This window comes from Lygodium microphyllum, chromosome 17 (genome assembly GCF_053477565.2).
Source record: "Lygodium microphyllum isolate KBCC chromosome 17, Lygodium_microphyllum_v1.1.10, whole genome shotgun sequence".
Taxonomy (NCBI): domain Eukaryota; kingdom Viridiplantae; phylum Streptophyta; class Polypodiopsida; order Schizaeales; family Lygodiaceae; genus Lygodium; species Lygodium microphyllum.
Window position 1 is genome coordinate 30,871,675 of NC_141151.1, and position 23,045 is coordinate 30,894,719.

The following is a 23,045-nucleotide window of genomic DNA, read 5'->3' on the forward strand; positions in this document are numbered from 1 at the left end:
AATATCCAACAAGGTTAGGGTCATGTGCTAGGGTTAAGGGAGGAGGGAACTGAGAGAAACAAGTAAGGAGAAAGAAAGAAAGAAATATCTACTAATGTCTGCAAAAGGACAAGGTGTTCCATGGGACTTGAAAAAATAGTGCAAGTGAGGTATGATCTCGTCAAAGAGCACAACAAACCCACTCACACCTAAAAGATATTGTGAGACTGTGGAGGCAATGATATCTAAAAGGGCTATGCAAATCTAGATTATGCTGTAGATCTATAAATATGAAAGCTTTGTCTATGAAAATGTAAAATGTGATGAAAAGTATTCTAATCCTAAGAAAAGACTCGAGTAATGGTGTAACAAGGTTGGTTTGTTCTCCATTATCCCTCTCATGGGCCATGACAAGATCTGCTCTATCATGTTGGGGGCGCAGTATCTCCATGGGCACCTCTTATGGTGGGTGATGGCGTGGATCTGTTGGTGCCAGTTGGTAAGGGCCTTGGACCATCTCCCAAGAGGTCTAGTGCATCTTGCTCTCCCTAATGCCATGTATCACTCCAAGGTGGCTACTTGTGACAATGGTTTGCCTCAGCCTAGAGGAGAAGTCTTTTGTGAGGAAATGGGTGGGTGTTGGTACTAGTGCTCGCCTTAGAAAAGATGTTGCTTAAGGATGTTTGTTTGGCCTTTAACGGTGCTATTTGCTGCTCTATGTGTTGAGAGTTTGGCAATCACACCCGCTTGTATATGCCTCTTTGTATGGAGCAGTGGGCAAGGAAAATGCTAGCAGTCTAGGAAGAAGTGACTGAATCCCATAAGCACAGTGGTGGAGAATGCTACTATCTAGCTACTATAAAGCATTGTACTTGACTATCACTTTCCTGAAGTTGAATGCAATATATCATGATAATTTTTACTTTTAGTTGGTGTCATTGTCATTGTCAATGTCTTACACAAGGTTGTGTTTATCAGTCCAAGCTTCTATCTTGGAAGTTAATTCACTTGTGTAACAGTCAGTCTCTAAGTCTATGTCATCATGAGTCTTGTATTCATCTTCCAACCTCCATAGTTGCCATGCTCTAGATCCGTGTTTCTGACATGGTATCATAGCTCAGTCGAGCATGGCTTAGTTCTCCTCTCACTCCTCTCAACTTTGCTCAACCTTAGGTCAGCTTAGTTTGAATGCATATCTTTATTCTCTCACTTGAATCTCACACTCATTGTCTGGAAGCCATAGCTAGATTGAACCTGTAGCACTTTGAGCTCTTATATCTCTCTCTACAAGCTTTATCTCTTTGAGCATCCTGTTGGAGTTCTCTGCCTTGACTCCCTGCGGCAACTCTCTGTCACATCGCAGCATGACATTGTTGCTTCCTCTGCCTGTGATTGTGAATTTTGGAGCTTGTTGCTAGTTCTGTGCCCTATCCCGATCGTACAACTTCCGCCACTCACACGCGACACGATTTAGTATGTAGCCGTAGTGCTTTTAAAGCTCCATATCTAAGCTCTCTCCTCATAGAATATCTCTAGGAAATTCTTTTCCTACAAGCTGCACCAAAAGAAAAAACTATAGCTGCTTGCAAACCCTAATAGGGAAGCCATAGCTTCCTCATTTCAGGCTTACAAATCACTTTTTCACACCTCTCTCAGCTCAAAGAAGTCCATGCTACTCTGACTCACTGATTTACCGAAGCTTCCAACAATATTCACTGATCAAATCAGCAAGGAGGGGAGATTTTGGAAAATTTGTGAAGATCGGAAGACTCAAGCAACAACATCAAGCTAGTATCTCTTGATACTATTTACCACTGCCATTACTTGTGTCTCTCGATACATTCAAAGTCAGCTTATTTTTGAGAATTTTGGTGCTGATTTGCTATTGTTCCAGTCACTCGAGCATGGGCAAAGACTCTCTGACATATCGCGTCAAAGGAGTCGGGTTTTATACTTGTCAGATCCGCATAAAGCTTATTGTGATGAAGAAGGGCCTATGAGCCATCACTAATGGACAAGAGAAGAAGCCCCGGGATGTTGACCTTGCACCAATCTGGCAAAAGAATGATGACAAGGCTTAAGCCATCATAAAGCTTGAGTTAGATGACAGCTATATCCACTATGTGGATGCATGTGACACATCCCATGACACTTGGGATAGATTGGACATATTGTTTAGTGCCTAGTGAAAGTCCTAATTTTTCAAAGTGGACATGACACTTGGAATAGTATGGTCTATTAATTGAAATTTTCAGATTGGATATGAAGCTTAATACATCCCTAGCATCTCATTTGAACGACATGGAAAGTCTTCCAATGCAGCTTGCAAGAATAAATCTAAAAATGGATGAAGATATATGCATTTGTGTCTTGTTAAAAGATTTGCCTTCAAATTATGATAATGTTTCAACCACTTTAATCAATATGCCAAACCCTAAATTGGTTGACATTAAGGTCTCCCTGTTAGAAGAAGAAAAGAATATTAAAGGAAAAGAAGAAACTGCAAAAGATGGACAACTATTGTATGTTAGTAACAGGAACAAAGGCAAAAAGGGCTAGCTAATTTGTGACTTTTGCAAAAGGATCAGACATACTAAGAAGTTCTATCATGCCAGAAAGAAGTCTCAGAAGGCCTATGTTGCAGTTGTGAAAGAAGAAGAAGACGATGGAGCAAAAGAAGAAGAAGAAGAAGAAGAAGAAGAAGACCATCAGGAGTAGAAGGACAAGCCTAACCAGTCCTCCTATTCCTAGTTTTTTGATAGAATTTTTTGAAGCCTTGTATGACCTTGCTCTAATGCTCCTTTTCATAAGCTTGTAAGCTCCTCATGTAACCTAGTACTACAGCCTCTGTACACTTTGTGAAGCCCCTATTACAGCCTTTGGATGTCCACCATGTTTTTGGTACTCACACTTAGCTTTGTTTGTGATAGGCTCTTGATGATTACCATGTTTGTGGTGTGTCCACACTTTGCAAGTGGTGACTCACTAAAGTCTCTATACACTTTGTGCTTCTCTGGTTATGATTGAGGAGGGGTGTTGAGAGTTTGACAATCACACCCACTTGTATGTCTGTTTGTATGGAGCAGTGGGCAAGGGAAATGCAAACAGTCTAGGAAGAAGTGACTGAATCCCATAAGCACAGTGGTGGAGAATGGTACCATCTAGCTACTATAAAGCATTGTACTTGACTATCACTTTCATGAAGTTGAATGCAATATATCATGATACTTTTTACTTTCTACTTTTAGTGGTGGAGGTCCCATAACTATGGAGGAGTGCCATAACCTGAAAGTCAGGCTTTGTCATCATAGGGGCTCTGCACCTTGCTTTGCTTTGAGAATCTGGTGGCTCAGCACTTGCTATGGGTCATGTGTGCTATCATCATCGCTATTGGTCTCTCCATGGGCTGCCATCCCTCGTAATGATCCCTCTTTGGACCATCTTGCACTCAGTGGCTTTCTCTTGCTGTAAGAGAGGCCGTGCTTTGAGATCTCTACTCCATATAGAAGTGTTGGTGTGACCAATATCTCATTATCTGTAACTTAATGCATGGCTCCTAGAACCATACATTTTTACATTGTTGCTAATGTAGCATCTCAACTTCTCCATTCTACAAGCCAATCTAGCATCTCAACTTCTCTCATGGAGGACTTAGGAATGTGGTACTCTAAAAGTGATGTCTAGATACATATAAGACTGAACAATTTCAATGAGCTCTCCGGTAATAATAAACAGAGACTATAATCACCCATGCTTGAATGTTGTTGGACACCATAATTTTGGTCTTTCCTAGATTAATCGTAATGGTTTTAACTCATGCCTACACTCACGGAGGATTGTTGGTGATCCTCAGTAGAGCACCGGGGCACTTTTGACTCTCCGTATGAGAGGTTCTTTCCCTTAGATTTATTTCTTTCTATTTTATGTGCCTGTGTTACACAGTTTGGGCACTTATCATGTTTTACACCCTTCGGGTGTGAACACCCTCTTATAACCCTAAGGTTTAAGGGTTGTACTTTGTACTTGCACCTTACACTCTAGAGATTATTGCATTGGGTGTCGTGCTATCACACTCTCTTCACTATCAACTGCACTCTCAGCTGAGCTTCGATCTTTCCATCTCACATTTGGTATAAGAGTTAGGCTTTCAGCTCAGCTCAACCAGTCGCCACCATCTTTGACGAAGCTCCTTGGCATTCAGCCCCACTAGCTAGTCCAACTCAAAACGTCAGCTAGCCTCCAGTCACTTGAACTAGCTCTAGTTAGCCTAGTTTGCTGGTCTGCACTGCCAGTGCCAGCACCACCACCTAGCATTTTTTGTCTTCAATTGTGTCATCTCTAGCTCGACCTTCTAGCAGGCAATGCCTTGGCCTGCATTTGTTCTTTGTAGGCGACGCTAATACCACAGGCGCTCGCCAGTCCTGTTGTGTGTTGCCACCACAAGTGCCCGCTAGCTGTCTGTGCGATTGCCACCAATGCCGATTGGCTCTGGTCCTGTGAGCTGTCGCTTGCCAGTCCCTGACCACTAGCTTAGGTTAGCTGGCGCCCACTAGCTGCTAGTGCAACTCGTGCCTTTAGCTTAGCCACTTGTGCTTCTCTGCCAGGTTTGATAGGTCTTTGCATCGACCATATAGGAAGTAAAAAGGAGAAAAAATTAAAAATTTTATTCATATTTAATCTTCTGGAAGGGGCTTGTGCCTGAGCAACGTATCTTTGTTTCTACATGTGTCTAGGATACATTTATTGCAGAGGTTTCATGAATTCTGGGTCAAAAATTTTGGGGCTTTGGCTTTGTCTTGCTGATTGCATTGGCAGTTTGGCGGTCTATCATCCCTTGCATTCGGTCTGCAGCTTCTTCACGAGAAGCATGGTTGACCTTAGAGTAGATGTTTGTTGGATAGAACGAGACACATACCTCTTTCTTGAAGAAAGAGCTTGAGACTGTGAAGATGGATGTGGGTGATTCTATGCAAGATCATCGAAATAAAATTCAGGACTTGCGTGAGCAGCTTATGGATGTAGATAAGTATTACTCACATGTGTAGTTGATTTCTACTACCTTGAATTCATTGCCACCCTCTTATTTAGCCTTTCATACGGCCTCGAACCTCACCATGAGGATTTCTCCATAGCCACTTACTTTCCTTGAGTTGGTCAGCTTGCTCTTAGAGAAAGAGCAGACAATAAAGAATAGGCATGCGGATGTCATGGCCTTTGAGTAGACTCTTATCGCACAATAGAAGGGCAAGGGCAACCAAGCTAAAAATGCTCTGCAAAGCTCCGGGACATTAGGTGCTTCATAGAGTAGCAAGAAACAGGGGGGGGTACGCAAGCCAAAAAGGGCAAGTGCAACTATTGCAAGAAGCAAGGACACTACATCATTGAATGTAGAAAGCGTATAGCCAAGGAGGAGTGAGGGATGTCTATTTTTGATGCATCTTCTATTGCTACTAGGTCCGCATCCTTTGTTGTAGACATGGACTATTGTTTTTACACATGCAATTATGACTCTTCTTGGGTTGATAGAGCATTTAGCTCTACTGAGGATGCGAGCACATGGTTTTTTAATAGTGGTGCTTCCAGGCACATTACATCTCACAGAGATTTGTTTTTTTCTGTTATTGCAACCCTGGTTGGCAAATTTGTACAGCGTGCCAACAATGCATCATACCTTGTTAGAGGCATTGGGGAGATTGTGTTGACAGCCATTGATGACTCTATTCTCCATTTGACGGATGCGTTATTTGTGCCAGGCATAAAGAAAAATTTGTTATCTATTTCTTCTTTGGCAAGGTGTGGTTTGCTAGTCACCTTTGATGATGACACAGAGATCAGAAACACATGACTTTGGTTTTGACTGGCACTGTATGTCATGGGCTATACGAGTTGGATGCTTTTTCACTTCATCAATCGGTCTATCTAGTGTCTCCTCTCACTCTTGCTATGTCATAGGCGGAGTTATGGCATGCTCGCACAGGGCATGTTAACTATGGTAACTTGATGCTTATGTAGCGTACACAAATGCTTGATGGTTTACCTCTCTTGGAGAGACCTTTTGTATATATAAGCAAGGGATGTATTTTGGGAAAAATACATCGTTTTTCGTTTCTCTGTGATGTTTTTTTTAGAGAAATTGTGAGATTACAAATGGTGCACTTAGATGCATATGGCCCCATGCAGACAAAGTCATTGGGTGGTTGTTACTATTTCATCACTTTCATTGATGAATTCACTCATTTTTGCTGGATCTACTCTTTGGTGAAAAAGTCAAAAGTGTATGATGCATTTTTGGCTTCTATAGCACTTGCTGAAAATCAATCTAGTTGCAGGGTAAACACTCTCTGTTTGGATTGAGGGGGGGAATACATGTCCTCTATGCTGAATTTTTTTTTGAAGTAGAAAGACATTGTTCATCAGTATACTACTCCTTATACTCCGGAGCAAAATAAGGTTGTAGAGAGAAAGAATTGGTCACTGATGGAGATGGCCAGATGTATGCTGAAAGCAAAAAGCTCGCCACACAGTTTTTGGATGGAAGCAATTATGTGTGCTTGCCATGTCTTGAATAGGTGCCTCACCAAGGCATTAAACAATGTGATGCCTTTTGAGGCTTGGAACAGTCGGAAACCTTCTGTTGGACATTTTTATAATTTTGGGTGTCTTGCATATGCACACATTTTCAAGGTACTTAGCAAGAAGTTGGATAACAAGGCTATTAAATGCATTTTTGTGGGATACAATAGTGAGATCAAAGGATATAGATTATATGATCCTGTCTCTAAAAAGGTATTTGTCAATAGGGATGTGGTTTTTGATGAAAAAGCAGAATTATCCCTTGTGGGTTTTGAGACATATAAGGCTGCCCATGATGTATTTGAAGGGCTGCTGCCCATTTCCTTCGATGATACAACTAGAGCTTTAGCAAGTGAACTTAATGTTCAGCCAGTTGCTCCATTGGCTAATGCAGAAAATCAACCCATGGCTGATCTGAATACTCAGCAAGGTGCTGAATTCGAAATTCAGCAAGAGCTTGCACATAGTAAGGAGGCTAGGCAGATGCCTAGATGGCATTTGCAGACTATGAAAGATAATTAGTTGGATGCCCCTATTGTTGGTCATACGAGAAGGCAAGCTCGTATACATGATGATGCAGATACTGTGGAGTTTTTTATGGTAGCAAATACACTTGATGATGAAGAGGCTGAATGTTTTGAGGATGCACAACATAGTGTGCATTGGATGGCAGCAATGCAAGCTGAGTTTGATTCCATCATAAAGAATCAAACATGGAATTTAGTGTCCTTGCCTATTGGGAAGAAAGCCATTGGTACAAAATGGGTCTATAAGTTGAAAAGGCTAGGCTTGTGGCCAAGGGCTACGCATAGAAAAAAGGCATCGACTGTGAGGAGACTTTTGCTCCTACATCCCATATGACTACAGTTAGGTCTATGGTTGCTTTGGCTGCCCATTATGGATGGAGTGTGCATCAGCTTAATATAAAGACTGCATTTTTGCATGGGAAACTTCAAGAAGAGGTGTATGTACAACAACCCATTGGTTTTGCAGTTGTGGGATCAAATACTTGATGTGCAAGTTGAAAAAGGCTGTATATGGTTTGAAGCAAGCTCCTCGAGCTTGGTATGCAAAGATTGATGCCTTTTTACTTAGCCAAGGGTTCATAAACAACCCATGAGAGTCTACCCTTTACGTATGTAAAGAGGGGGGATCCTTGCTGGTCATATGTCTATATGTTGATGATCTTTTGCTTATAGGGACACATGCTGATTGGGATTTAGTTTATTCATGATGCTAGAGGCATTGGATTGTCATAGTCTAGATGGATTGGTTAACTTCTTGAGAGGTTTGGCTTGCACAATTGCGAGTTAGTTTGTACATCAATGGAACTTGGACTAAAGCTATCATTGCATGATGATAGTGACTTGTTTGATATCCATACGTATGCTCCAGCAGTTGGATGTCCTATTTACTTATGCAACATAAGGCCAGACACACAGTTTGCAGTTTTAGCCCTGAGTAGATATATGCATCAGCCACGCATATCACATTGGCATGTTGTCAAGCATATTTTCCATTACTTGCAAGGTACTAGGACTCTTGGATTGGTTTATGCCAAGGAGAGACCATTGCATCTACATGCTTACAATGATTTTGATTGGGCTGGTGATTATGATTCTTGTCACTCCACTAGTGGTAATTGTTTCTTTCTTGGCTCATCTTGCATCTCTTGGCTGAGCAAGAAACAATCCATTGTTGCCACATCGTTGTGTGAAGTTGAATACAAGGCAGCTTTCACTACCATAGTTGAATGTGTATGGCTTAGATGCTTGTTAGCTGATTTGGATATATTTGTCACGGAGCCTACTCCTTTGTTCACTAACAATTAGAGTGCCATTGCAGTGGCATGGAACCTAGTATTTCATGCATGCACGAAACACATTGAGATCCACTATCACTTTGTCAGAGAGACTACATGCACGTGATATCAGCCTTGTCTATTGTCCTACCACTGGTAATGTGCTAGACATCTTCACTAAAGCTCTTCCTCGGGACAAATTTGAAGCATTTCGCAATGCTCTAGATTTGATCTCCTTAGGTGGATGACCCTTGTATCTTGATGACTCTTCACTCCAGGTGGGTTTGTTGGGTTTGACTCATGCCCACGCTCACAAAGGAGTGTCGGTGATCCTCAGTAGGAGACTAGGGCACTTTTTACTCTCTATACACGAGGTTTTTTCCCCTAGATTTATTTCTTTCTGTTTTATGTGCCTTTATTATACAATTTGGGCACTTATCGTGTTTTACACCCTTCAGGTGTGAACACCCTCTTACAACCCTAAGGTTTAAGGGTTGTACTTTGTACTTACACCTTACACTCTAGAGATTATTGCATTGGGTGTTGTGCTATCACACTCTCTTCATTGTCAACTGCACTCTCAATTGAGCTTTGATCTGTACATCTCATGCACTGACATGTCTCTGGTAATGTAAGATGCCTGCGATGTATCTACATTATCGTAAGGCTTGTGGTGAGTATGAGAAGAGCACTATGTCGTCTGCATATAAAAGTATAGGGATCAAGTCTCTCACAGAAGTAATAGGGGTGGAAGGCCCTTTCTCTTGGAGTATCTACCATGCTCTTTTGCTGTCCTGTCACCAAAAGAGCTCGTAAAGCTCTTTCTAATGATTTTCTAGGTAGTTATGCTTCTTGCATACTAGGCATGGAATGAGCCTCTTTTCTTGCTTTTGTGTTGTGTGGCCAAGTGCATTTTCCTGCTCTAATTTGTTTCACATGTTGCAGCAGTTGTCAGGATACCTGTTGTTTTGTGGAGCTGGGTGGCAAGGGAGCCATTCTTATTAGTTTTTGTGTGTTGGAAGACATAAGTTGCTGCATTGTGTAAGGCCCCAATTAAGCTCCCTGTGAGCTCCTTTATAGATATATCTGGATCAAGGGTGGAAAAACCATAATAAATTGTACTGTTATAGATTCTAGATGTTTTGTACTGAAGTGGTATTCTGGAAATCTAGATGGTGCACGTATTACATCTCTGGTGTAACTGCAAGCCACAGTGAAGGCCAGGTAGGCATGGTCCACTGCTAGCCCAATAGCTCTCATTGGAAGAAGATGAGAGCTCTTATCCTTAGAAAAAATCATGGTGGATGTCACCTTGTACTAGGGATTTGTTAATGTGCACCACCTGGTCCTTCGTTGGGTGGACTGCTTGCTGATGGTGGAGCCTGTGCTAGTAGTGGTAGATCTTATGCTGGTGGTGATGGAGCGTTGAATTTGGTGAGTACCCACGCTATTGTTGACCTATGTAGTGATTACTATTGCTTGGGTCTTGGGTGTTTCTGAAGCTCCTGAAGATAGAGCTCCAAGCATCTCTTGTCTAGCTATACCATAACTCAGCATAGAGAACCAAATCCCTCGTGGAAAGGGCAAGCTAGCACCATTACATGTCATAGGTCAGGCATTTGCATAGGCAGTGCTCCTCTCTCTACCTCAACCTTGCACTTCTCACATATCTAGTCCTCTCATAGTATCCACGTCTTAACTTTGAGCTTGTGTGAGGAGGTGCACATCTGATTTACAGCACACCACATTTGCAATTGCATGCAGATCCCTGTATCCTGGTCTAATGATGAAGCAATTATTTGAAAGCAGGAGATTTTCTTTTTGGAAGGCTATCTTGTCGTGATTCTTTTGGAGAAATCCATGTTCTCTGAATGTCTATTATGGTGATGTCTGTCTTGGCAATGTGCATCTAGCATTTCCTCCTGCAAGCTGTTTTAAGGAGTGTACAATTTGGGGTAGCTTTCTAGAGTCAGTTCTTGTGGTCTGTGAATCTAAGCAGCTGCTTGGAAGAGAGCCTCAAATGCATTGATCTGGAATTGACCAAAGAGTCTTCTATATGCAAAGTTCGCACTTTGTGGAAACCACCATGGTGACAACAACTAGCTCTTCTTGCATGATCCTATGTACTAATGGTTTGCTAAGTATCATCCTGAAATCATCAAAGCAGTATACTTTCACGCTTCACAGACTTTTGTATTAAGGTGTTTTAAGTAGAAATGCCATTTTTTTGAAAAGAATGCAGATTATGAATGGTGTTTTTTAATGTGGACGATGTGACTTTAGGCAGGATTTCAGATTTTTTATGGTTGTTGAGGTCGGAAAACTTTAGTCATGATTTTGATTTCTATGAATGTACAAGAACAAAGATTTTGTCAGATTTTTGCCCTCCCCTACCCGCTGCATGTGTGTTTGAATGCAAGTTACATTATGATGATGCCTGGGAATCAAGCACTGGATCATACTGTTCTGCAGGTACTTGATGACAATAAAAAGCTTTGTCTAATGAGTGGTGAAATCATTCAAATGTCCACAAGCATGAACCTGATTTTTGAGGTGCAAGATCTTGCAGCAGCCTCACCAGCAACTGTCTCACGTTGTGGAATGGTATATGTTGAACCTGGTGCAATTGGGTGGAGACCAATTCTAGAATCTTGGGGGAACCTTCTCCCTGAAGCTTTGAGTGGCAAATTTTGTGAGCAAATCATCAAGCTTTGTGAATGGCTACTTCCACCCATCTTGCGATTCATTCAAAAGAACTGCAAATTAATCATGCAAATGCAGGTAGAACCTTTTCTCTAAACTATGTTCTTATTCAAGAACCGGAAGTTTATTGTGTCGATGTAGGTAGAACCTTCCTTTAAGCTCAGTTTGTATCCAAGCACTGCAAGTGTAGGTATATACTTTCTAATTCAGAACAAAAAACATACCGACTCCCTGGCAAGTTTGTTGAAAATGAATACGTACATTCTGAATGTTACTCATTGTGGCACCTTTTTAATTTGAAATTATGCAGGAACAAAATCTTGTTCAAAGCATGTTGCGGCTCATATTGTGCCTTCTACATCCTGAACTCACAGAAAGTATAACATCTCACTTTGTTAAATGCAAACATTTCTTACAACATTAAATTTGATTATACTCAATGTCAAAGAAGGCACAAACATAAAACGTCTAACCTGATTGGGTATTTTGCAAGCAGAGTGAAATGTCAAACATTCCAATTAGACCAATTATATTGCAATCATAACTAGTAATCTCTTCCTTCTATACAATGGCATGATACAGTGAAGCAAGAGATGTAGGAAGAGGTTTTTCATGCACCAAAATAGTGTTTCACAGCCTAATATTTTTCTTACAGTAAGGGAATTTCCTGCTAATAAGTGGTGTTTCTCATATGGTCTGAAGTGGTTTGGATGTGGTCCCAATATCCTTGCAAGGTCTCTGCGAGATCTGGTCTGAATTTCTGAATGATATCATTTAAGGGGTCAAAATTGACCATTGGTGCCCTGATGGACCTGGCCGCATGGCAGCCAGAGCAGGATCAGAAACTGTTGGCACTGCATACGCTAGCAGTGCTATCAATCATTAAGTCTAGGAGGTCTTCCTGGCATACCCTCTGATGTCCTTTCTGGCATAACTCCAAATGCCTGTCTCCTGAAATGCTGCTAAAAGTCCTGTGCTGATCACATCCCCATAGCTCAGGAAGAAAAACCCTGTCCAATCCATCATCCTCTGGGCACTTCCCTGATGGCAGTGCTAGCAAGGCCTCGGCAAGCTCCTCCTCTGAGCATAGGGCCATCCAATGCATCCTCATGCTCTTTGTGAACACTCTCCTGGTACTCTGCCACACAATCTCTCTATCCCTCTCCAATCCTGGAGGCCTTGTTGTCTTGCCCAACAAAGCCGTGTATAATCCATGGCCACCTGACCAACCTCCTGTGGCCCTTGGGCAAGGGATCCATCTGCTCTTCTAAGTTGCCTAACACCCTATTTAGAGTGTCTAGGACTTTCGGTGCAAAAGAATTCTTTGTTCACCCTGTCTCTTGCCTGCATCTAGAAAGAGGCCCTCACATGGTACTTATACTCTGATCTGGCCTCCATAGAATCTATTTCTGCTTTGGCTGCATACATCCTCTCTGCCACCCACCTACATCTTGGTTGTCTTTCTTCCTCCCTTTAAAGTGCTGCCAATGAAGCTCTAGCAGCCCTCTCTTTCCCTTGGAATGTTGGGTATTTTACTCACGCCTTACTTACGCCTACGCTCTTATGGGAGTGTCGGTGATCAGTAGGACACTGGGGCACTTTTTACTCTCGGTAGGAGAGGTTTTTTTCCCCAGACTTATGGTCTTATTATCGTATGTACTTATGTGCTTATGTTACACACATTTAGGCACTTAGTGTGTGTCGGGTGTGAACACCCCCCTACAACCCTAAGGTTTAAGGGTTGTACTTTGTACTTTCAGATCACACTCATTCAGTCTATTCTCTTGGGTGTCGTGCTTCAACTTTGTCTCTCACTCTCACACTGTCTACTGAATCTGGCTGTATCTCTATCCTCTGCTCTCACATTTGGTATCAGAGCACAGCCCTGAACTCAGCTTCTGCCTGCAGAGTGCAAGTCTGCAGTCTGCAGCACACGCCAGTCCTGCTCCAGCGTCAGACGTCACGTCAGCACAGGTACAGCCTGTCGTCAGTCCTGTCAGCAGAGTACAGCTCGTCGTCAGTCAGCAGTCAGGCGCTGTTCCTCAGCGCTGCCTCAGCACAGTACAGCAGTCGCCCGTCAGCAATCTTCACGTCAGCAGCACGTCCACGTCCTGTCCCCGGAGTCAACGCCTGCTTGCGAGCAGCACCACCAGTCCGCCAGGGCCCGTTTCCTGCAAACGAAGTTTCCTCTGCGCTCGTGACCACGAACTGCCCTCAGAGTCGCTGCCCACCTACACGCGTCAGATTTGCGACCTGCCCTGTCCACGCGCAGCCCGCCAGCCCATCGCGACTGGTCAGCCCGTCAGACAACCTGCTCCCACATGCCTGCCTGTCTACGTCATGTCGGCAGCTCGCGACGTGCTTCACGCCCAGGTAAAATTTTCAAAATCATTATTATTTCAGCCCAGAATAAAATTCTGGAAGCGGCGGTTCACACGCGGTTGGCACAGATCTACTGGAAAAATAAATTTCATGCAAATTTCTGGACTGAATGGTCAGAAATTTTGGGGCTTTTGTATATTTAGAGGACAGATGCATTTAAACTGCTGATACACTCACAGAACGACTGTTTTTTACAGAGATTTTGGCAAAAATTTTGGGGATTTATTCATAACAGTGTTGCATTGCACTGTTTGCACCTTGGGAAGCGTGCAGTAAGGGACAGTTTTCTGACAGAGTACGCCCTTGCACATCAATTGCAGAAACGTATTTGCTGCAATTTCTGGAAATTTGCAGGTTTCCAGTTCATACTGCTTTGACATTGCTCATTTTGTCTTTGGAAATTTGTCATCGTGGCAAATCAAGGAGGTGATGTCTTTACGTATGTATCCAAGGAAGACAGATTGGACGGAAACAACTATTCGCTTTGGTCATTCATGATGAAGAATGTCTTAGTGGCCAAGAATTTATGGGATTATGTCAGTGGAGAGGAAACTCGACCGGGAGTTGTAGCTCCCGCTACTCCTCCCCATGGCGCACGTGGACAACGGGGACCTCAGCCCGCTCCACCTCAGCCACTTCCTCCAAGAACTGCAGCTCAAAAAGCTTGGGATACCCGTGATGCACAGGCCTTGTCGCTGATTGCTTTGGCAGTTCAGCGGTCCATCATACCTCATATCCGTTCGGCATCTTCTTCACGAGATGCATGGTTGACTTTGGAGCATATGTTTGCAGGAAAAAAATGAGACACGAATCTCTTTCTTGAAGAAAGAGTTGGAAACTCTGAAGATGGATGAAGGTGATTCTATGCAGGATCACTTAAACAAGATTCAGGACTTGAGGGAGCAGCTCATGAATGTAGATGAGTATTTTTCGGATGCACAGTTGATATCCACCACCTTGAATTCCCTACCTCCTTCGTACTTCTCTTTTCATACTGCATTGAACCTCACAATGAGGATTGCTGAGCACCCACTCACTTTTATTCAGCTGGTTAGCTTGCTTCTAGAGGAGGAGCAAACACGGAAAAATAGTGGTGTGGATGCTATAGTCTCTGAGCAGGCTTTTGTGGCACGACAGAAAGGCAAGAACAGCAAGGTGAAAAATGCTCCACAGAGTTCTGGCACTTCCAACACATCGCAGAATCAGTCACAAGGGGGGATGCAAGCAAAGAAAGGAAAATGTCATTATTGTAAGAAGCCCGGCCACTATATCACTGAGTGCAGAAAGCGCATTGCCAAAGAGAAGAAGAAGGAGTCAGGAATGCCTGTTTCTACTACTCCTTGCACTGCTAGTGAGTCCGCGTCCTTTGTTGTGGACAGGGACTATTGTTTTTACACTTGCAGTTATGACATCTCTTGGGCCGATAGAGCACTTAGCTCTGCAGAGGATGCTGACACTTGGTTCTTTGACAGTGGTGCTTCTAGACATATCACATCTCGCAGAGATTTGTTTGCTTCAGTTAGTGCACCTCCCGTTGGGAAATCGGTACAGTGTGCCAATAATGCATCATACCCTGTTCGTGGTATTGGGGAGATTCAGCTCACAGCCATTGATGGCTCTATTCTCCGCCTGTAGGATGCTTTGTTTGTGCCTGGAATAAATAAGAATTTGCTTTCTATTTCTTCTTTGGCACGTTGTGGTATACAGGTCACTTTTGATGATGACCGTTGCATGGTTCGAGAAAAAGAATGCATAACATTGGTCTTGACAGGATCTTTGTGTCATGGTTTATATGAGTTGGATGCTCTTTCAGTAGATCAGTCAGCATACTTGACATCCACTCTTACTCCTGCTATAATACAGGCGGAGTTATGGCATGCTCGTTTAGGGCATGTAAACTTTGGCAGCTTGATGCTTTTACAGCGTACTCAGATGCTGGATGGCTTACCTCTCTTGGAGAGACCTCCTGAGCACTTATGCGAGGGATGCATTTTGGGGAAAATGCATCGTTTGTCATTTCCTCGTGATGTTGCTTTCAGAGCAACAACCAGATTGGAGTTGGTGCATTCAGATGTTTGTGGGCCTATGCAGACCATGTCATTGGGTGGTTGTTATTATTTTGTGACATTCATTGATGACTTCACACGTTTTTGCTGGGTCTATTGTTTGAAGAAGAAGTCAGAAGTGTATGATGCATTTTTGGCTTTCAGTGCACTTGTTGAAAACTAATCTGGATGCCACATTAAGACTCTCCGTTCGGACCGAGGGGGGGAATACATGTCCTCTATGCTGAATTCTTTTTTGCAGCAGAAGGGCATAGTGCATCAGTATACTACAGCTTATACTCCACAGCAGAATGGGGTAGCAGAGAGGAAAAATCGGTCACTCATGGAGATGGCCAGATGTATGCTGAAGGCAAAGAGCTTGCCTCATAGTTTTTGGATGGAAGCAGTCATGTGTGCTTGCCATATTTTGAACAAGCCATAGAAGGGGGGTGGGGGGGGGGGGGGGGGGTGTATCGCCATCTGGGGCTGCCTGCTTGCATCATGAAGAACAAGTCTTGGCCCCCCCAAGTGCACAAGAAATGAGAATGGAGCTCTTGACAAGCTCGAGACTTGCCTTGAACCTGGTCCCACCGGCCGCGGAGGGAGTGGATGATGGAGGCCTAGAGCTCAGCCAAAGTCACCTATGCTAAAAGGCTCTCCCCGCCAAAAACCATCTGACAATGTGCCTTCCATATGTGCCATCCAGTAAGACTCCCTACAATCTCCTATACCTCAGAGCAGTCTGCTGTGGGCTCCAGTACTTGGCGGTTGGGTAAAGCTTCCACGCCGACCACTGCGCAAGATTGAGCCTCAATGATGAAGATCATGTCCTGCATCCTGGCCTCATACAAAAGGTGACGACCCTAGCTGACTGCTTGCCAGTAAAAAGCTCCCCATGAGATACATCCAAGGCTAGGTGCGAGACGGTGGAAGCATCCGCACAGGCTATGCCACCTTGCACGACCAAAGGTAGTGTTTTGGAGTTTGCAAGAGTTGCTGTGGGCAGCATTTACACCCTCCATCCTGTTGCATTTAGGCTAGCCAACTCCCCACTGCCAGTCCTCCATGTGCCAAAGGCCATAGGAAATACGATACCCTCCTCGGCCTCCATGTGTCTCATAGGCGGCACTAGAAAGTCTGACGAAAGGCATCTGTGATACTATGCTCTGCCCAATATTTACTTCGTGAAGGTGCCTAGTCCATGTCCTCCTGCATTATTACATGTCCGCCAACCCTGGCTGCGTACTCCAAGAACCTCAATGGCTTCTTGGCTATCGTAGTGGCCGGCCATAGCCACTCCCCAAGGTCCCACTCTAGCTCATCAAGTGGCTTGCTCTCCCATATCCAGAGGTGCCACTCCCGGAACTCCTTTGAGAACACATAAGGGTCCAGATGCCAAGTCTTTCCCTGAAGGCCAACTACATGAATCCTCCTCCAAGGAAGGACAATGATCTCCTCATCCTGCTCCCTTGTGTCAAGGATCAAATGCCTCCCCTCCAACATGTTGAACGAAATCCAGTAGGGGGCGCCACCTACTCTGCTTGACACCTGTAGGGGGATACCTGCCAGTGAAAATCAAGCAGCCTATACTTCGCTAGGCGCTATCGGCTCTCTAATCGGGGGGTCAAGCCACTCCTGAGGTATTGTTGTGTCAATCTCCCTTTTCATCAGCTCTGCTCCTCTCTCTAAAACCCTGATGTGTGCTGTAGCACCTCTTAGTCCACCCTCCTGTACATGTCCTGCCACGTCCTGATTGTGCGAGCGGGGCCAGCCTCCCAGCCAGCCCACTGGATGTGGGGGCGCTTGCCAATTTGTATCTTGTCCCTATCTCTGACCTGGGGGTTCCAGACCACCGGTTGGTAGTCTATCTCCTCCTAGCATCCTAGGGGTCTCTAAATTAGGGCCTTACGGAGGCCCTGCTGCACACGAAGTAGGCTATGGAGGAAGGGGGATCTAGGGGGCGTGATCTGGGCCACTGTGAAGATCCATCTCAAGGATGGCCTCCAATCACCACCAAGCCTCGGTCTGCACTCTTGGAGACCCTCCTGTAGTAGGACCTTCCAGGTCTGCCCTCTTGGCTTGAGCTCGCAGACTACTAGCTTGCCCGAAAGGGCCAGGCTTTGAAACTTTGGGTCTATGATCCCAAGCCCTCCCTAAGACCGATGTGGGATGATGGTCGCCCATGCCACCTTGGCCTGAGAATCCCTGGAACCGTCTGAACTTCTAGCACATTCCAATGGTACATGACAGTGATCTTCCAGCCATTCCTTAAAGATTAGAAATCTGTAGATAGATTTGAACATAATTACAGAAGTACAAAGTAGACAGAATATAAGAAGTTCTGGCTAAATAAACTTGAAATTTTTTGCATAAGTTCATTCACCATTCCTTCCTGAGATTGGTGGCGCTATTGGATGGGTGGTAGAGAGGACCCTCTTCTACTCAGCGAGGTGTGCATTCGGTACCAATTCTGGGCTGCAAAGCAGACTCCATGGAGTTCTCATGAATTCCTTAAAAGAATAGGAAATAGAGGTAAGCTTGGATTTGCAAAGATTGGAGAGGAACAGGGGTAGGAATCACAGGAAGCAGGCTGCTGTAAGAGGCAGATCAGGATTGGTAGGCAGGTAAGGGAAGATGGGGGAAGGGAGGAGATGGTTGGCTGAGAACAAGTAGCAGAATGGGCGTAAACCAGGAAACATGTGTGCAGGGGCATAGCATGCAAAAGATGAAGGTGGTTCCTCTATATTTACAAGTTCCGTTGTAGAAACATGTTTTAAGATAATATGCATTAACTTGTGCATGCTTCATTCTTCAAGGTTACGTTCTTCAGTTATTCCTAATAAATGCACTTTCTGTTCTGTGCACCCAGAATCTCAATCTGAACGTATGGACCCAAATGTTAAGGCCTCTTGGATTGATTGTATCTTTCTCTTTGCCTTGGTATGGTCATTGGGAGCTTGTATTGATAATTTTGACAGGTCCAAATTCGATGTTCTTCTTCGAAAGCTCATTGTAAGTTTCAGTTTTTTAAAATGTGTTCTCATACTATCGTAACTACATTGAATGTTCGAATTACTATCTCTCTTATCCACCAGGCAAATCAACCACCAGAAGAATACAAACAGTACATCACTGCTCCTGCTCGTAAAGTGGCCATGCCATTCCCCGAGGGAAAGTTGGTATATGATTTTGTGTTTCGTAAAGATCGGGGGAAATGGGGTTTGTGGACTGATTTGATTGATGATACGCCACCACCTAGTGATGTGGAGTTCTATAAAATCCTTGTTCCTACTGCTGAAAGTACTAGATATACTTTTATCATGGATGTGCTATTTGCACATCAGCAACCTCTATTGTTTACAGGACCAACAGGAACAGGAAAAAGTGTGTGTATTAAGCAATATCTTTTCAAATTGGATTCCTCCAAGTAAGATAAAATCTTGTTTCTGAGTGAATGTTCTGCTTTGATTGTACAGTGTGATTCTTTTGAGAAACTAAATGCTGTGTAAATGACTGGCCATTGTACATAGAAATCTTTTTAATTGCTTGATTGCATCTTTCATTCTAATTTAAGAGAGACTAAAATGTAGGTACCAGTCTGTATTTTTCAATTTTTCTGCCCAGACGAGCGCAAGCCAAACTCAAGATATTATTGATGGAAAACTAGTGAAGAGGAAGCAAGGAGTGTTTGGACCACAAAAAGGAAAGAGATGTGTAATTTTTGTTGATGATCTGAGCATGCCAGCACTTGAAAAATATGGTGCGCAACCACCCATTGAGCTTTTGAGACAATGGATGGATCATAAGGGATGGTAAGAAATCCTGTGTTTAGCTCTCGTTTTTTAACTTGTCATAAGGATGAAGCTCTCTCTCCTCTTTTATTTAAGGCTTTGCATATTGCAGGTATGACAGAAATGATCTCTTTTTCCGTCAAATTGAGGACATACAGTTCCTTGCAGCAATGGCTCCACCTGGAGGTGGCAAAAATCCTGTCACGAACCGCTATCTACGCCACTACAATGTTGTTTGTGTGACACCATTCTCGGATGCAACCTTATCTAGGTACTGTTGATAGCTAAATGGGAAATGTTTTTTGTGAAGAGTTCTATTCAAATTGATTGATGCATTGGTTTACCACAAATATTGGGTACATAAGTCATGATAATAGTCTTGAAACCAACTTCTATCCTTTCTACAGGAATGTGCTTGAGTCCCTTGTGGCATTGAATATTGTACTTGTTTCGCAGGGTTTTCCTTATGTCCACAACAGGACATACACAAGTAACTGATTATTATTAACAATATTAATGGTTTTGTAGCTATGTGCAATAATAACAGTACCATGATGATGGTATGATTAAAATTGCCAAGAGCTGTCTGACCTGTCTAAACGAATTGTCATGGATGATGCCATATAATATATTTAATGGCATTGTAGCTATGTGCAATAATAACAATAGCATGACGATGGTATGATTAAAATTGTGAAGAGCTGTCTGACCTGTCTAAATGAATTGTCATGGATTATGCCATATGATATATTTATAAAAGTTTGCCCCCCAACCCAGGTACCAAACATCCTAGAGTGCAACCAAGTTTCCCCAAACACAGGCACACACAAGTGACTGGCTTGCCATGCTGAACAGTAGCATCCTGAAGCAGATGATGGGGGCAGGAAAGATTCGCACTGGTGGCTTACAAAACCACTCTAGAGAGGCTTCATGTCTTGCATTCATTAATATTTCCTGGATTTTCTCTTAGTACTTTCCACTGAGAATATCAAATCAATGTCCTACGTGTTTTCTGCCAAAGGAAACCTCTGCTGCTCCATTGCTTGTCTGCAGTTGGACTTTGGGACCTTCCATGCCACTATATTGCCAAGGCTTTCCCTGCACTGCATAGAATCTCAAACTTGTATGTCGCCTGAATGATCCTCACAGTCCAGAGCTGGCCAGAACTGACCGTGCAACTCTCTCTCCAAGTAATAACCATCTTTTTCAATAAATAGAGGTATCTATAAGGGTTTAGTAACTGTCTGAAGTCCCCCATCTTATCTTTTGACCTTAGTGGAGTTCCCTCCCGTCATGCTGCTGCTGCCGCCATCGTGCCCCCGGTCTCCCGCCCGTTCCTCCCGCCCTGTCACCCCATGGTGCGCTGGGCCTCCCCCTCATGCCAGCAATCCCCCCCCTTGCCGTCAGGCCTCCGTGCTGCCCCCGCCTCCCTCGCCCTGTAGCCCCCATCCTATAGGGGCCCCCCTGCTGCTCCCATCCTTCGCTTGCCATCCCGCGGCATGCTGCACCCCCCTCCCCTGCCAGAAAATCGCAAGTCTGCCCCCTCCTGGCCACTGCCCCCACCTACCACACGACCTCTCCTCGCCTCCAAGATCCCCCTCGATCTCCACCCAACAACTCTTAGCCATCTATGCCAGAGAGCTAGAACTGAAAGAAACAACAATCTTTGGTCAACAGGTCGTAGGACACTCCCCATCCAAGGCCCAGCTTCAGGATTGGATTCACTCCACACAACGCAGATCGTGGAGGTAGTTCTCATGGGTCAAGGGATCTTCATGGTTCAACTCACCTCTGCGGATACAGCCCGTGAACTAGTGGATAGCTCACCTTATGCCTCCACAAAGGGGGTCATCTATATGGTTCCTCGGTATAGTGGCTTCTCACAGTGGAGGAATTCGCACTCCACAACAAGTTTTTTAGACAGCAGGTCACCCTACTATTCCCTGGACTGGCGGTAGAGTATTGTCAGTTAGTGGAGGACTTTGGACAGCTCTTTGGCACAATTATTCTTGCCTGCTTCGCGGATGCAGTGACAACCGCAGGAGTCTTGAAGGTATGGGGGGCTGTGAAAGATACAAAAAACATACCAAAGTTTTTGGAGATTGAGGCAAGTAGAAAATCCTTCAGGCAGTAGGTTCTTGTGATTGGGTAGCCAGGACAGTGCCTGCGATGCCATGACTTTGGGCATCAGGCAACAGATTGCACGCGCTTTGGAGCCAAGGGGGCTCCGTTGACAGGCCCGCAGGTAGATGGTGACGGCTTTACACGGGTCCAGCGAGACAATAGAGAGGGAGATGATAGGGGGGGCCGTAGTTAGCCCCTCAAACATAGCCACGGCAGTAGAGAGCAGGAGGGCAAGTGATGGGGATCCCCGATGGAGCACCCCGCAGCACCCCCCAGTTCATCCCACCCAATAGGATCACAGACCTCCACCTCCACCACCCACGGAGGCATCATAGGCTACCCCACCTGAGATCCGAGAGCCCCCACACCCACCCCCTGCTCATGGATCCTTCCCCGACCCTATCCCACAGCCTCCCCCTTCATGCCCCCGCCCACACCTGCCTCCTACCTTCGATTACCCCACCATCCCTCGATCTTCCTCCTTCCCACCATCTCCCCCGCCGATCAATTCCCCTGACCCTCACCTAGTACATGTGACCCCCCTCCCCCCACTCATCCCTCCCCCCCCCCCCCCTTTCCAATAGGAGGTGACGAGTCTCATATGCCTATATCTTCTCCTCACCAACAGGCTAGCCCCTCCTTCCCCACATAGCCACTAGCTCATCTAACCCAACTGCCTGTCAGACTTTCCCTAGACAAGCGCAGCTACTCCCATAGGAGTTCTTCTGCAGCAGTAGTCCGTGGTCCTACTTGAGAGTTGCGAAGCATGGAGAGTTTCCACTATCTCTGGAGGTAGGGATCTTCATGGTCCGCAAGTCAAGGAGTGGAAAGGTCCATTTACTAGCACCAGTGGATGGACCAAACTATGCTTTCTTCCTTCGGACCTCTTGTTTAGGAGACTAGACGATGACACGGATAGAGGAGGAGGTGAAGGGCTAGGTTGCAAACCACATCTCCCAATAGATGGGAGGAGGAGGACTAGCTCTTTTCCCAACAGTGGGGCCAGGGTGCATGATGGACATTAACTGGTGGGCTGGAGCCAAGATCCCACATCTGAGCATTATTTTTTGAGCCCATGTACAGTGGAGAGTACCGATGGATGTGATCAAGTAGCCCCTTCCACAAGCTGTCCACCTCTACGAGTGTACAGTCACGCCTCTTAGCTTGGCTAATAGATGCCCTAGCGGTACCGCTTGGAGCATCTACTACCCCCATGGTCCACACGAGAGCCACCATGGGGGAATGGATTTCACCTTCCAGGCCTATGGCAAAGTGCATTCGCATGCCCCATAGCTCTTCTTCTTCATCAGTAGATTCAACACCAAACATATGCCTGCTCGGTCAGTCACAGGCTTCCCTATGAGTTTACATCTAGCATCTTGAAATGTGAATAGCCTCCACTACAGTGGGGACATGTGGTTCCAGGAAGTTGATTGTTCGGCAAGAGTTGCAGCCTGCCCTTGCCGGACGGATCGACATCTTACTTTTGGAGGAGCACAAGCTCACCCCCACCTAGGCTCATCGGTAGAGAAGGTAGGCAAGAGTTGTAGCCTGCCCTTTCCGGACGGATCGACATCTTACTTTTGCAGGAGCACAAGCTCACCCCCACCTAGGCTCATCGGGTAGGGAAGGTACTTCCAGGCAGGT

The 23,045-nt window shown here is 44.8% G+C and overlaps 1 protein-coding gene across 1 annotated transcript in view; it reads left to right on the top strand.

Moving 5' to 3' along the window:
• LOC148021747 (uncharacterized) overlaps positions 1-23,045 on the top strand; it is a 419,898-nt gene that overhangs the window by 163,003 nt on the left and 233,850 nt on the right. Inside the window, exons 30-35 of the mRNA XM_087697283.1 lie at positions 10,826-11,134; positions 11,367-11,433; positions 18,353-18,495; positions 18,579-18,910; positions 19,074-19,295; positions 19,387-19,545. Coding sequence (XP_087553409.1) covers positions 10,826-11,134; positions 11,367-11,433; positions 18,353-18,495; positions 18,579-18,910; positions 19,074-19,295; positions 19,387-19,545 — 1,232 coding nt within the window. The remainder of the gene's footprint in view (positions 1-10,825; positions 11,135-11,366; positions 11,434-18,352; positions 18,496-18,578; positions 18,911-19,073; positions 19,296-19,386; positions 19,546-23,045) is intronic.